Source organism: Dicentrarchus labrax, unplaced genomic scaffold, assembly GCF_905237075.1.
Source record: "Dicentrarchus labrax unplaced genomic scaffold, dlabrax2021, whole genome shotgun sequence".
Taxonomy (NCBI): domain Eukaryota; kingdom Metazoa; phylum Chordata; class Actinopteri; family Moronidae; genus Dicentrarchus; species Dicentrarchus labrax.
In genome coordinates this window covers 25,983,422-25,999,528 of record NW_026136719.1, presented here as the reverse complement: position 1 = coordinate 25,999,528, position 16,107 = coordinate 25,983,422, and the positions used below count along the sequence as shown (strand labels likewise).

General features: G+C 41.2%; 1 protein-coding gene across 1 annotated transcript in view; it reads left to right on the top strand.

Annotated features, from left to right (window-relative positions):
* fto (FTO alpha-ketoglutarate dependent dioxygenase) overlaps positions 1-16,107 on the top strand; it is a 115,498-nt gene that overhangs the window by 21,835 nt on the left and 77,556 nt on the right. Inside the window, exons 4-7 of the mRNA XM_051379407.1 lie at positions 2,217-2,342; positions 6,218-6,297; positions 6,671-6,814; positions 13,166-13,285. Of these exons, the coding sequence (XP_051235367.1) occupies positions 2,217-2,342; positions 6,218-6,297; positions 6,671-6,814; positions 13,166-13,285 (470 nt within the window). The remainder of the gene's footprint in view (positions 1-2,216; positions 2,343-6,217; positions 6,298-6,670; positions 6,815-13,165; positions 13,286-16,107) is intronic.

The following is a 16,107-nucleotide window of genomic DNA, read 5'->3' as shown; positions in this document are numbered from 1 at the left end:
GGATCAGATGCAGCTAACCTTGTGTATTCTGGCCCTACAGCAGTTCTGTAGCAGCTGTAGACATGGCCTCTAGTGAGTCAACCATCAGATCCATCTATGTGATAGTGTCAAACCATTATCAAATGTCATCACAGGCTTGCTGCTGACAGCCTTATCGCTGACGTGCGTTGGGAGATCACAGACATTTGGATCTGAGCTTTTAACATGCGCTCAATAGCCAAGTCTGACAAACAGGCCTTATCACATCTCATCTAAATCATTTCCCCAAGAAATGATCGATGTGCAATTATCTGATATGGAATAATGAGCCCTGCTTTGATAAGTGTTCCTAGACTGTACTGTATGGATAATACGATGTCTCCTAATTATGGAATGTGCACTCTTTCGAGAGCTGATAGTATTTCCAGATCGAGTTGATAGAGAGTCTCAGTGAGAGAACTATGCCTTCTAGAGCATAATGCAAAACAACTAGAAGACAGTACCCCCATATCAAGAATATTTTATGTAAATTAGGCTCCTCATAATTTGTATGTTTTCAGTGTCAGAGTTTGCATACTGTAATTTTATTGTAAAACAAAGTCTAATGTCCTTGAGCAGCCGCTCAGCAGATCATTCCTAGCCAAAGGAAAGGCCGTCCACAGGCTGGAAGGAGAGCAAAACACGATTTCCTGTTGTGAAGGGAGATAAAGGTGCAGCAGTAGTTCAGCAAGCGTTCCTACACAGCCTGCATCTGTGTCATGTCTGTGTCTTAACAGTATCATACAAGTGCAATACCAACTGCTCTGACATCCCAGCACATTTTATAGCTCGACTTTCTTCATTGGGGTTCCCTAATCAGGAACACCTGCTGCAGAGGTCTGCTTCAATGATTTGTTCCAGGCCATTTCAACTTTGACCCTGCGAACACGGGCTTCAAACACTATGGCATAACACCTTGCCGTGCGTAACAGCTGTGTCTTTTCTAGTCCTGAATGACCCCACAGCTCCAGACTTGAGAGAGGAAAGTCTGATCAGAGCTATATCCCAGTGGTTGGCTCTGAGGACTCCCAGAACCTGGCTAATGAAATTGTTACCTCAAGGAATGTTGCACTTTAACAATAGGTTCACGTTTCTCACATTGTCCCTGAGAAGAAAGAGACCTGTTCCCAAGAAGAAAGAAAAACGCAGCACATTAGGTTTCTTAGATGTACCGAGACTAGGTGTTTTGCATGACACCTGCTTCATTTGAGGGGCTTTTTTTTTTCTTTTTAAGCAGCCTCACCTTGTTTTTTTGCTTCAGCCAGAGAAGTGTTCTGAGTGTTTTTCTCAGCTGTGCTGATCCAAAGGAATCTGCCACGACTGAGCTTTTTCCGGCACGGAGGATGATCTTCCACCATTCCCGAGGCCTTGGGGAGTGCTGTCATTAGCTGGCTCTCAGAGCACAATGGCTGGAAATTAAGTTACTATTTATCCGTGCTGAGCAAAGGAAAAGGCAGCTGTGGGGCAGAGAGGCCCAGAAAGACTTTAGTATTGATTTTGCTGAAGGGTGTTGGCCAGCCAAGCCAAATCTTGTTTTCTTAGTGTGCCATGTAAGAATGGAAGGAGAGAGAAGAGCAGGGGAGGTGGTTACAGTGAATGGGTTCAGAAACAGGAATATCATAGGATACCTACTGTCCAATAACACACTCTCACACACTCACTAAACAACATCAAGGGCTTTTATCTAACGATTTCCTCTTGCACAGCATAATGATGGCATAAAGATCCTGTGCTAACAGCCAATATGATCACAGCAACACATATCATCTTTGCTCTGCTGTTAAGTGATTCTTACTTTCTGGTGGAGACAAAGGCATTACATCTTACATCCATTGTTTGGGTGTTATGGATTTAATCATGGCACTCTTTACTTTTTAAAGTGGTAACCATTCATATTCTTTCATTTATTTATTTTTTGGCCACATCTTTGCTGTTTTAGCACTGCATTACCACATTATCACTTGAATTTTCAGATATAAAAAAATGTGGTTTAAATAAATATTATTACATTACCATTATTATAAAGTGTAAAAAATACATTTTTCCATAAAAATGTGAGGAATTTAAGTTTAAGCATATTACACTTTTACACTCAGTTTGAGTCACTCTGGGCGAAACTGTCAAACCAAAAGCCTGAAATGTGAATATAAATGTAAAATGCAAATGTTACAGTGAGTTGGGCTGTGTATGACTGACAGGTGAGAGCAGTGAGGGAGGCAGCGGTGAGAAGGCATGCTGGAGGATTGGGCTCAAGGTAGCCTGGGACATCCACACACCTGGCTTGATGCTGCCACTGGAGTCTGGAGACTGCTATTACATGAGAGGTACTAAATCTTCTCTATAAACACACACGCACATACACACATGCGCATGTAAACACGTTGCTCACACAACTCAGCCACATTTACCACCATGTCTGACTTTGGAGGAAGGAACACTTTTATTACCCTGTGTTTTAGTGTTTCATGTACTTTGTCCCAAATGACCCATACCAGCAGGATGCACTTCCCTCTCACTCTCTATTCTCTTCTTCTAACCCTCTCCGCAGGAGAAATGGAGCTGAGGTGTGTGTGTGTGTGTGTGTGTGTGTGTGTGTGTGAGAGAGAGAGAGAGAGAGAGAGAGAGAGAGAGGTAACTTGGCCTGAACACAGAGCTTTAAGGTTCCATGAAATTGTGTGCATTAGAGAGGTTAGGAAAACCAAATGTTATTTTTTGAAGTCCTGTGACCCAGTGCTGACTATGTCTCTATGGAGAGGACAGACAGCGAGCCACAGGGGTGTAAATCATAGCTTAATGCTCTTGGCTGCAACAGACACCTCCACCCTCCTTTTTTCGGCCCAGTGGGCCCTTCTAAGCGTTCTCGTATTTTCTGAGTGTGAGGACATTTATCCACATCACAGCACAGGCTTGTGTTCAGATGTACAAGAAGTTAGAGCCCCTGATTGGATGAATGGGGTATTTAGGATTGTTTAAGGGAACTTGCTATAATAAATATATAAGGATAGGCATACAATAAAAACTTGAACAATACTTGATTCAGTTGTCCCTTCATTTGTTTTTTTAAATCAATAATTGATTGATGTAATTTGTAAGCTGTAGAAAAATAAAATATATGTTTAACTGATCAATATTACAGACTGGAAATAATATCTATATTATTGCTCATTGTCATATGTTTACATACCAAAGTGCAGTCTTATTTATTTTCTTCCAATGTCTTCCCCCAACTTTGTTTCACAGTTTACTTTTAACCCAGACACATGCCTCCTCTCATATACACTATATCCCTAACTGCTTCTTCCCAACCTTATATTTCTAACAGCAAAACTGTACCCAATATTTATCTATAAATCAATATGTCAAACAGATATTCTTTTATTTCCTTATATTCTGTATTTTATTTTTCAATCTGTTAGCTGTCTAGCTATATAATAATATATTCTATGTATTTGACCTAGTGATTAGAGAGACTTCCTTGTGATTAAAAGATCACAGTTTTGATCCCTCAACACAGTAAATACGTATATGCATCTAGCGTACAACCACATATGCTGTCAGTGTTTTTTATGAAGACACTGAACCCCTACTTGTGCACTCTGCATAAATGTCAAAATCATAAATACACTGCTAAGATTCACAGCAACTTTCATCTGAGAACAGAGTTTGGAGTCAGGGGGATGTAACCTAGGTGATTTACAGGCCTATATAAAACTCACTTTTGGAGGAAATACACTGTTTTCTGTATTTATTTGATGATTTTGTTGAATTTCCTTTTGTGTTTTTTTTGCCTGAGACACCACAAGGCCATTTTCTACAACAACAAAACACACAACCAGACTACAAAATGTGCATTTCCTCAAAAGAGGTTTGGGTTGGCGACAAGAAAATTGTACCTAGCACTGCTAACATATAAGATATTTATTTAACTGGTTCACTCTGATTTTAAATATATATATATTTTTTTTTGCATGGACATATAGGTGCACAAACACATGGGCTGTCCAGATGTTGCAATGCTGCATACAAATGCTGTAATCTAGAGTTATCAGCGTGATTACAGCAGGTGGGAAATTGCTGTTTTGTTAGCATTGGGAAAATGTTACACAGGAAGCTGACTTACAATCTAGTTTTAACTCTAGTTTTAAGCTTTAGCTTTAAGAACCGAGTTTCTTAGAAAAACAGAACAATTCCTGCTGACTTTTTGCAAGGTTGTTTCTACAGCAGTTGTTACTACTGCCAGCTGTGGAAAGGTTGTTAGTCTGCCTCTAGATAATTATTAGGTAGTTGCCAATAGGTGACTAATAAGTGTTTTTAAATTGGAATAATTGTTGTACAAGTAAGAAATAGGAAGGTTTTAATGAATTCCTGAAGTTGACTCTTTGAAGCTGCTATGTTTTCGTCTGAGAGCAGCGATGTCTGTACCTAATATTCAGCTTGACAGGGCTTGAAGCCGACCTCCTTTAGCTGGATAAGATTTACAATAGAACAGTCAGTTTCAGGCCAGCCATGATAATAGAGTGATGGGCTGTTGTGCAGACCATTCTAATGGGACTTGACTGTCGCGGATCAGTGGGGATTTATGCTCCACTTGGTGAGTACGCCCTTGAGAGGCCAACTGCTGCACAATGATAGCAGCTCGCACAGTCCTTGGCTGTCTGTTGCTTTGTCGGTCTACCTGAATTAAATACTTGGCACAATGCACGAACATATGCACGCACCTATAAATTTGCACAACTGGCATGCACAAAAATACATGCTCTCACACATGCAAAGAATGCAGTCCTCTGCTTATTGGAGGAAAGACACCCCCCCACCCCATTTCAAACAAACACACATATGTACACACAGACAGAGCAGCCACCTCTAAACCATGTGTTGAAATATATTGTAGCAGTGTTTTAGTGACATACACTGTATGATAGATAGTTTTGTGGTATTAAAAGAAAACTACACTGGTGTATAACCACAGACACTGTAATGTCTTTTCAGCACCATTTGTCGCCGGCTGGCCCTTTTGAACTGCTAATGTCTGAGCTGCTGGAGGCAAATTGAATCACCATCATTTCCACCCAAATGGAATTTCAGTGGTTAAAAAAGAACAATGCAAGTCTTGACACCGGGCCTGTTCAATAATCAGATTTCCAGCTCCCAATGCACAGGGGGACTGGAGAAAAGAGTTGACCCAATATATTTAAAAGCCTGCTTCCTGGAAAAGGAGGACAAGTGGCAGCAGGCGCAGGGGTTGAAAGAAAGATAAATATTTATTACAGTTATCGAGTTTGCCACTACTCCCTCCTGATCCCACTGACGCATCAGACGCGCCAAGAAAAGAGCAGATTGATGGAGATAATTTGTTATTGGATATAAACAGTTTTAAAGACGCAGAGTAATTCTGCCCAGAGACCTAATCCTTCACAATCTCATCAGGGTGAAGAAAACACCGGCAAGTTGTTTTGTTTGTCACCATCTTTTTTTTCCTCCTACCAAACAATAATATCTTGCTCCCAAAGCATTTGGCTGTTTGACTTTCAAATCACAGGCATTAGCCAGTGTACTCTTGCTCAAGGCGGGTGTAAATATGCACATGTGCTGTGAATGACAGCTCTGTCATGGCTAAATTAATTATTGGTATGAGGCAAATAATGGCATAGCTGAGAAACATCTATGCACACAAAGAAACACATGGAGGGATACACAGGAAACAGCAGTAAGGCCTCTTTGTAAAGCTTCTGTGGTATTGGACAAATGTTTGTTGGTATGGCTCTTCCATCTTGACAGATTGAGCGCGATCTGGTTTTGTTTGGTAATTAAAATTATAGCACAATGCTGCTCATTCTATTCGATTCGGGGCTGGACCAAGCGCAATCTGTCTGAGCGTACAAGATGATTTAGTTGTCATGTTCCTTCACGTCCCGCTTTTCATCTGTTTTTCTGTTGTAATCAGTTCTTTTCTTTTCATGGTCTGTTTTATTATAATTAATTAAAATCACAAAATCAAAATTGTATTTCTTAACTCTTATTATCTATTCTGTTGCATTTTTGCTCTATAATGTTTTATTAATTTTTTTTTCTTCTGATGGATGAATATTTTTTTCTTTTCTTGTCTGTTCCTTTGTTTACTCTTTTTCACTTCCCTGTTGATGATTGTTGGTGGTATTGTTATCATGTTCTGATGGTTTCTCCTCCCTGTATTCACCAGATGACTTGAACAGTACCCACCAGCACTGCGTCCTAGCTGGAGACACTGCACGCTTCAGCTCCACGCACAGAGTGGCCGAGGTGAGAAGCCAACAAGCCTAAAAGAAAAAAGAACAGCGTTTCGAATTTGTCGTGAAAATGCTTTATAGCGTGCCAACAGTCCCCTATAAAACAATACTGAGAAATATAAATGATTAATGGCATTTATGTAGGGTATAAAACCTGTAGAGTATGTATGTATATTTAGGTGTTTTCTACCTTTTGAAAAAATGGCAATGGATAATCACAGTTCCAGTTAATTACCAAGACCTCTACGTGGTTGTTATTTGTATGTTTCAGTAGCTTTATGTAAAACCTAAAAGTTACGTTTTGGATTATCTTTTGATGCACAGGGGTTTGCTAAACCCTGCATGACATTTATTTGTATAACACTGGGTGTGCCCTGTCCTATCAGTGTTCTAGTGGGACCCTGACCTACATCCAGTCACAGTGCCAAAAGGCCCTGTCCAACCTTCACACTGACCCAGAGACAGGCTCCCACAGCCTGTTGGCCCTGCTGCCGACAACGCTACAGCACTGTGAGCAGATTCACAATGAGGTGGGGAAATGATGGTGTGTCTTCACATGCATGTGCATGTGTGTGTGTGTTTGTATATGTGTGTTCTACATGATTGCACACAGATTTTTCTTTTGTTTTTGTATGATTTAATGTGTGTGTGTGTAAAGTCATTTGTGTGTATTGTATTGTGTACTGTGAAAGGTCCATTGTTTAACACAGCAGAAATGGTATATAATATTAAAAGGTATCTTTTCATTAGTGTATAATCATGTGGAAATAAGAATCATTATGTTTTCGTTACCCTAGAAAGAGACCTTTTATCTACAGATGCCATGGGTCGCCTTCATTGACAGCTGTTTCTACAGTAGCCCAGAACATACAAACCAAACACTGGGTCTGAATAGTATGGTTTGCATTTTTTACCTATTTCTCCTTTGTGCTTGGAAATGGAGGGTGAAGCGAGGGAGTTGCAGTTTGCAACTACACCGCCAGATGTCACTAATTCCTACACACTGGTTCTTTAAGTCTGTGTAGATGTTAACTTGTAACTTGTAGAAACCTTTTGTCGCAATTGTTGTTGAAATTTGTTTTGGCTTGCTTGGAGTACCAGATGAATGAGATTTGTCACATTGGACAACAAAATGTGTGCCAAAAAAGTTTAGACAATAGCCTGCCAATCTTTGAAAGTTTTAATATACAGTATGTTTCTATGATCATGAACCTGCCTGACACTATCTGAATTGTTCTGATGCTGTAGTCCTTGCCCATCTGGTGCTCCAAGGAGGTTAAAAACAGCTTAGAACTATCTGCAAATATTACAAAATTTCATCAGGACAGGATCTCACAAGACAAGACAAGAGAATTCATGCATATGAATAATATGGATAAAAATTGAATTAAGGAATTTAACTTTGTTTGAACAAAGTTAACATTTGTGCTGCAGAACATTTGTAGGAATCTACATGTATATGCTTACAGTACACTGATTAAATAAATACATACTCTCAGGGTGATCAATCCTACATACAGGTGCTAAGTTACCCGGCCAAAGTATAATTAAGGACGTAAAGACTTATATACTGACAAACGTAAAACTGGTACTTGAAAGTGTTCTATACAATATGGCCAACCAATTAATCCTGATTTGATTTGCTCTTTCCATTTCCTCTGCATCATGGGACTTACAAACCATACTGGCAGTCTGCTGATAGCAGGTTAAAACTCTGTAAACGGCAGAATGGGAGCTTGCCAGCTTTCTACCTTCTACTTACCTGGATGTTTAATGCCTCCAATATGAAATCCAGGTTGTTCTCATTTGTCCTGGCCTGTGATGGATCGTAAGGCAATAGCCTCTCCATATGTTATCTAAAGATGGAGTCATGCCCCGCTCCCCTCCCTAACCCCTTTTCACACACAACAACGAGTGATGCTGGCTTGGGGTATTGAGGGAAAGAGTGAGGTCAAAAAAGAGGAACGTGAGGGGCCGTCTGCGGAGCCACCAGCCTCCTGTGCTAGCATGCCGCAGGCCAACAGTTAATATAGCGCTTCACCTCTCCCCCTTTACACCCCTGGGCTCAAAGCACATATCCTAGCTGACGCAAGCACCTAGGCCCCTCAGCAGGACGCCATGACAGATGAGTCTGACGTAAGGTTGTTTAAAGGTTGTAGACAATATTAATTATTCAGCACTGCCAAACAATAGGGCTGTCTGTGTCAGGAGGAGCGCTGCGCTAGTTGAGCTAGCAACACCTGCTAGTTTTGCCGCATAGCGCCACAGGATTACCAAGCGTAGACCCCCACCAGGACAGCAAGGCAGGTTTATTTAGGAAAACAGGGTGCTATTTATAACAGAGCAGGTGTGTGTGTTTGTATGTGTGAATGTTTAAGTAAGGGGGGTGCCCTCGGGGGCTCAACCCTACCCTACCTGGCACTCACAATGATCGATGTGGCCATTTGTTTGGAGTTGCCCACGAGAGCAGAACACCCACTTTAATGATGTATTGTTGGTGGAGTTATTTATGATGGCGGCCCACTTTGGCGCTTGGCGGGTGCATATTGCGCAGGTCGTGTTTGACATGGACGACCAAGGAGTGAACAAGCCTGAGACGCACAGGCAGCCTGACCTGAGCAGTGCCTTATGGGCCTTTCCTTAAAAAGTGTTAAACAGCAAGCTCTGGCTGATGTGCCATGGATATTGTGCAATGTGGTGCAACGGGGGTGGGGGGAGTGGAGGTTGACATTTGTCAGAAGATGTGGGCGGGTCTGACGATGATAAAGCAGAACAACTGCCATCTGAGTATGAGTGTTCAGGGATGGGGCGGGATGTCGAGTTGAGGTAGGGGTTGATGGGAGACAGACAGAAATGAAGAAAACTGAAGTTCCCACCTGTTTGTTAAGCGCGGCCCCTCTCACTGTCTCTTTTTAATCTTACCTCCTGTCTTAGGTGGTGGGGGGGTAGTCTAACATAGCATCGCCACACAGCCCCCATGTGCATGTTTGGCTTTGAAATGCTAATCCCAGATGCAAACGTCTTGTCTCATTTAAAGCCACTGTGTCACTTCCCAGGTGGGTGTGTGACAGAGTGCCCTGAGGGACCCCCTCTAATGATGCTAGTCCCCCCTCAGTAAATATTGAAGGGAGGGACAAGGTTTTCCCACATGTTCTGGCAGAAAGTAAACTGTGTGTAAGCAGGTGTGTGTGACCTTCCAAAGTCCTGTTTTCAGGCCAGAATGTCTCCCCAGGCTCTCCAGTCTTTGCTTGGCTTTGAAACACACTTATGATGGCAATTTCATTGTAATCTTATAAATCACTTCTCAGAGCATAGTTTGACTAAGACAGGAAAAACACTTGTAGCTACATTTGTGGCCTGAGAGGGAAAAATTGAATTGAACATTACTACTTTATGGATGTAGATAGAAATGGAAATGTATACGACAATCAGTGCATGTACAGTATAAGTTAGCTTGTGTAAGACCAGTCTGGCAAGTGTGTGATGAGTGTAAATTGCGTGCCTGGTTGCTCACAGAGAGCTCGGGGGGACCAGTTCTCCTGGCTTCTGTGAGGAGGCCGGGAAAGGTAAACAGAGGACGGCAGAGTGGGATCGATCCCATTCTCATCAGCTCCCACCTCAGGGCCCTGGCCCGGAAATTGATTGGACCCGCTCAGGGAATACCGTGAAGGTGTGGAAAAAAACGTGCCTCATTAAATGGGAAAAAAGGGGGCTACTTGGCCTTAACTCCGGAGTTGCCATGGTGGGCGACTGGTCGACTAATGTGGGGCTAATGTTTAGTTAGTGTGTCCATCACCTGGAGAGATGACAGCGATTGCCGCAGGGGAGCCACTAGCTCCCCTCTCGCTCCCCCACGCCATCTCACAGAAAAACTAGCCCTAACAACCACTCTCTCTTTTGCACATACTTTCGATCTGTCTGCCTGGATAGGTGGCATTTAGTCAGAGTTCCCCTCTTGGTAACTCTCAGCTGGGTGGCCAGACTCCAAATGCCACATAGCCAGCACTCCTCAGTAGCTTTAGATGGCCTGCTTTGTGGCTGCCACTGGCCTGCACAGTGGGGGACAGGCAGCCATGTCAGCTCAAAGTGGAGACACAGGTTGGCTTCTTCTCACTAAAGGACAGGCAGACAATCAGAGAGATGGAAGGAGGGACTGACAGAGAGAAAAGGACGTCCGATATCGGTGCTCGGAGGCTTTGTTGTGTGTTTGAGCTGTAGTGATCGAAGGGGAGTGGATTTGGAGAGTGTTGAAGGGACCATAAAGGATGACATTTCTTTGAAGGGTGGGTTGTATGGAGTGACTGAGAGGCTGCTGAGCAGTGCCACTGGCTGTGTATTCTCCCTGACATGCCCCAGTCCTTGCATGTCATCCCCGCTGTGATCAGAGCCTTTTGGAAGCAAATGGCAGGATGATTCTGTGCACAGCTTCTATCCAACGCAGACCTCACTCAAGTTGTTGGTGCAAATAATTCTTGCCCTTTGTTTTAACTTGCCGGGGCCAGACAGTAGGTGACTTTTGTAATACTGAGCAATGACCACTTGAAAATTTCTACAATTACAGCACAATATTTTCGGCTCAGTGTTCATACTTTTCCAGGGGTCTTTTGTTAGCAAGAATCAGAGTGTGGGGAGGACTTCATTTGAGTTCCAGAAACCTTCAACACATTTTAATGCTGCTTTGCCTAGTGGGTTATGCTTCTTCAGAACTAGTTCGTAAGACATGTTGGCCAACCACATCAAAAAATGTTTTTTTTTCATAGTATGGAATAGTATATTATATAATATATTACTGATATATATACTATTTAATATTATATTAGTAGAATGGCCATACTCGAAAGCAGGGTGGGGGGCAGCAAAGGGCCTGGGCCGGATTGATATTGTATATTTTCAGTCAGACAGTCAGTTTTTCAGTCTATCCTGGTAGACATTCATAGTGTTGCACTCATTGGTTCACATGGAAAGTGAAAGAAGTAACTCTGTCAAGAATTAAAAGAGAGCTTGAGAGAGTTCAAACCATGGCTCCTTTCTCACCTCCTCACAGCTGACCAATCACAGCGTGAAGTGGGTGTGAATGTCAGATTGGCGCCCCCCAATCCAACGTCAGAAAAGGTGCTGAGGCAGGGGGTTTTCCGAAGCTATTCAACCTTCCGCCAAGCAGTTCTGACACAGTACACCGGCTCCTTAAGGTTGAAGGTAGACTCCAGGGTTTTAGAATAAAGAAAACCCTTTCTCCCATTAATTACACTATACATAACCTAATTTCATTGGATATTAATACTTACCTCAGAAGTAGTGATTTGTCTCACGGCCCTTCAAAACTTGCCAGTGCAAATTGTAGTATATGAGCATAATTTGTAACAGACAAACTAAGAGTGACAAAGTGTAAGAGTAAGCTGGATGAGAGTGGATGACTGGTTTACCCAAAAGTCTGTGCCAGTTGAATGGAATGACATGTACAAGATCAGTGAGACAAAAAGTACAAGCAAATATCTTTCATAAAAAAGAAATAATATTTTCATTTCATTACACTTTTTGGGTAGAACTCACCCGCTTGTTGCGAGATTTGTGAGTTCGCAGCTCTACAAAGGGTCTGTTGTATGCACTGGCTAATGCTCTGTTAGAAGAACAATAAACAAAATAGTTTTCAGAAAAGGAACAATAGCTCTCTCAGTCCCATTTGATATGCGACTCCTTTGCATGAAACCAGTTTTTGTGTTGTACAGTTGTCTGCGTCAAAATGAAATGGAGCGTGCATTGTTTTGGGTGGATGATGCTTTGTAGGATGTTTTGGGGGAGGGCAACTCACAGCGCCTCGCATTTACGTTGGTGGCAATTGGGGCAATCTTTGACATACACACTCACATTGGCAATTGTATGCAAAGACGTTAACAAAGCCACTCGCACACCTATGTAGACAGATACACACAAGGGCGCAAATACACTGCTGCACATACAGGTACAAACACACTAACATGAACACGGAAAGACACATTTAGAAATAGATAGGCTACACCTGGCTACATGAAGCATCCTTGCGAGGATTAAATCAGCACTTCAAAAGAGCAGGAAACAAAAACACTCCCAGCGGAGGAGAGGGGAGCGGCTCGGCAGCCGAGACTGTCATCTCCAGACGGTGCAAGGGAGTGGGAGAAAAGGGGAAGGAGGGAGGAGAGGAGGAAGAGGGTGGAGTTTTCAGGTGTGCTGACTAGAAGGTGTGTGTGAATAGACATATACATATTTGTGTGTGAATGTTCTGTGCGTCTGTTTCTTTGCAGTTTGTGTTTGTTAAGGGTGTGATTGTACTCACAGAGATGACCAATATTTGTACAATATTCACACATGTAATTAAAAATGTGTCTTTACTGTGTTGTTCCTTTCAGTGACTTCATAAAAATTCCATGTACTGGTATAATTTTATGACACAAAACATATGCAACAATTTAAAGCAATTAATACATTTCCAAGTTTAATTTCTCACAGGGATAAACTGACATTTTAAACTAGTTTTGAAAAGTTTCTATAAAAATACATATATATAATACTATATATATATGTATGTATTTATATATAATATATGTATATATTTTATATATACATGATTTGTTTGCAGATATGTAAGACATACATAATGTTCCATTATGTACATTATAATATGAAACATATTATAATTTCATATTTTTTAGTATAATATATAACATGTTTCCTCTACATTAAATTAAATGTTATGCTATTATGTTTTTTTTTTTTTTTTAATGAGGAACAGTGACAGTTAAAAAAATAAATAATTATATTTTCCCCACTTTTTTTTAAGATCGAAAAAATCTGGGAAAATCGGTTGTCAGTCTGAACTAGCTTTTTCATCCTGTGTGTGTCTGCAGGTGGAGTTCGAGTGGCTGCGGCAGTACTGGTTTCAGGGCCAACGCTACGCCCGCTTTTGCAGCTGGTGGACCAGACCGATGGAGCAGCTGGAGAAGGACTGGAGGCTCATGGAGACGATGGTAAGGCCTCTCAGACACGCTGCTGGTCACATGGCAGCCTCACAGTCTGATTTCTAAGCCTGCACAGTTTATGTTACTACATTACTAGTCCGTGAGTAGTCAAAGTAAATGTATTTCCATTTGAATTTGCTATTGCTACTCTTTTTTGTCTTCACCTGTTCAGGTTTAGACACTCTATCCCCAGTCCTAGGCTTTACATTGATGCTTTTAATTTACAAAAACTGTTTTATATGAGAATATAGAAAACAACATTTATTGACCCTGTTTTTAATAATATATTGTAAGGAAATATCTAATATATTGTTGTAATAATAATAATGATAATAATAATAATAACAATAACAATAATAATTTTAAAATGTGAGCAGCTTCATGACTAGTGCAGCCATTCTGTCATTCGTCTTTAATAACAGTTTCACCTTTCTAAATGCTCAACATGCCTCTGCTTATGCTTCTTATACAAACTACGTAAGTGATCTGCTGTCCAATAATGCTCCTCACAAGGGAGGGTGTGTTTAAAATTACATGATGGATTGTCTAACTTCTCACCACGGCGCATTATTAAGGATGTGTCATGTGTTTAATCATGGCCTCACTGAAGTTTTATTAGAGAGGAACGTGGGCACGCAGCTATTAGTTAGACACCACTGTAAAGGAATCACACTTAGAAATGTCAGACTCATAATTAAGTCACCTTAGTCACAGCTCTGTACTGTACATATGTACCGCAGACACACACACACACACACACGCAGCAGTGTAGATATACAGCTCACAAACACACACAGATACATGTACATGCTTGGTCCCGCTTTCTCTCCCTCCCCACAGGTTCTATGCAGTCCCTCACTCAGAGCTAGATTTCAAAGTGTGTGTGTGTGTGTGTGTTCATGTATGTACGTGTGTGTTTAACATCCAGATACCAGAAGCAGCAGGGGGCACTCTTGTATCACTGTAGCAGTAGCGGCGGGAGCGAAAGAGCTGTGCTCCTCTTTTCCTCTCTGCTCCCTCTCCTTCTCTCTCCCTGTGTCTCCTTATGTCTCTTACCCATTCCTGCTGTCTCTGGGAGCTCTCTGTCTCTGTCAGTGTCGAGCGCTGAGCAGTAATCACATCTAATGCTCAGGCGGGGATAAAGACAGGGTCTGGAGGAGAACAGTACTGCTGCTGCCGACGCTGCTCGGCTCTAGTCATAGTTTCTCTCTCTCTCTCTCTCTCTCTCTCTCTCTCTCTCTCTCTCTCTCTCTCTCTCTCTCTCTCTCTCTCACCCTCTCTCTCACTTAGTTGAACAGCCTGGCAGAGGGTGGGGGGAAAGTGGGAGTGGGGGGGTTAGTAGACAGGGGCTAAACTCATCTAGAGCTCCACCTTTGGGCCCAGATGAAGTGTGTGATTTGGACCTGTATTTAGAAAAGGGCATCAGTGAAATGTGAGGTCTTTCTCTCTCTCTGCAGCCGTGTCTCTCTAATGGACAAGCAAACCATATCCACTGTGTGTGTTTGTGGCTGTGTGTCATATGTGGATTTCTGTCATGCAGTAGAAACTTACAGTAAATCAAATGTCAGCCACTTTTAGCTACAAAAAAATTAAATCAATAAAATAAGAAATAAAAACAAATTGAATATATTCATATATTTTTTTAATAAAATTACTATACAGTATTTTAATATTTAATATTTTACACCGATGATATGTGTTTATAATAACATTAAAATTACAGTTTAAATTATTTGAATACCTTTTATTTAATCACATAGTGTCAAATCACACAAAAGCAAGTACATCTTCTGCACAAATGCATACTGAACCTTCGCAAAAATAATACGCTGGTGAATGCATAAATGTAATCACTCACTATTGTGATGAAAGACAACATTATTGCTCTCGCAAGCAATATTTACATACATGCACCGACCTCTGATATGCTGATGAAAAGCACTTTATAGATGTGACTTATAGATTTTCCTTTTGGAGATTTTGATAGCTGTGGCTTTTCTGCAGTTAGATTAAAATGCATTTCTCTAAATTACTTTGACTTATTTAAATTATATGGGTTCCCCCTACATTCCTTTATTGCATATATTTTACATTTCGAAGCTGGCAATTGACAGTATAGTGTAATTTAGTGAAATACGAGTGACCTACTGTGTGCAGATGCTGTTTGCCATTTATTTATTTCGACTTTTCTGTTCTTGCCTGCAGAGTATATTTTAATAAAGCATTATTTTTGTCAAATTTGATATCACCGTGGGTATTTTAAAATAACAAATATATGTCTCTTTAAATAGGGTTTATAAATTGACACTGTGTTGTTTTGTACACAGTGCTGTAGCAATAAAACAGCCTATTGTTTTATCCTGCTAAAATAGCAATACAAACAGCCAGCCTTCCTCTCTTTATTGTCATATTTAGCACAGAGTGTTGTGGGATGCGCTGGGCTATGTATGCGTTTGTTAGTCCGTATGAAGAATATTGCAATATGGGGGGACTAGCTCCTGTTTATGGATACTGTCTCTCCCTGGGGCTCCCTCTCTGCTCCTCAGCCTGTTGTCATGCAAATGCTCATCCTTCCATTTGAATGACATTCTGATAAAATACATAAATAAATAAATAAAGAACCGACACAAAACAAGTCCACTTGCTCGCTCGCCTCTTTTTGGTACCTCATGAATTCATGTGGTTTCTTGATAGAAACAAAGAGACGTGCTGCTGAATAAACTTCAAGTGTAGGCTTGTGCATTAGAATGTACAGCAAAAGTATAAAGTGTGTATGAATGTGTGTGTGTATGGGGGGTTTAGTGTATGTAAGGTAAAGGTTGTTTCTGGAT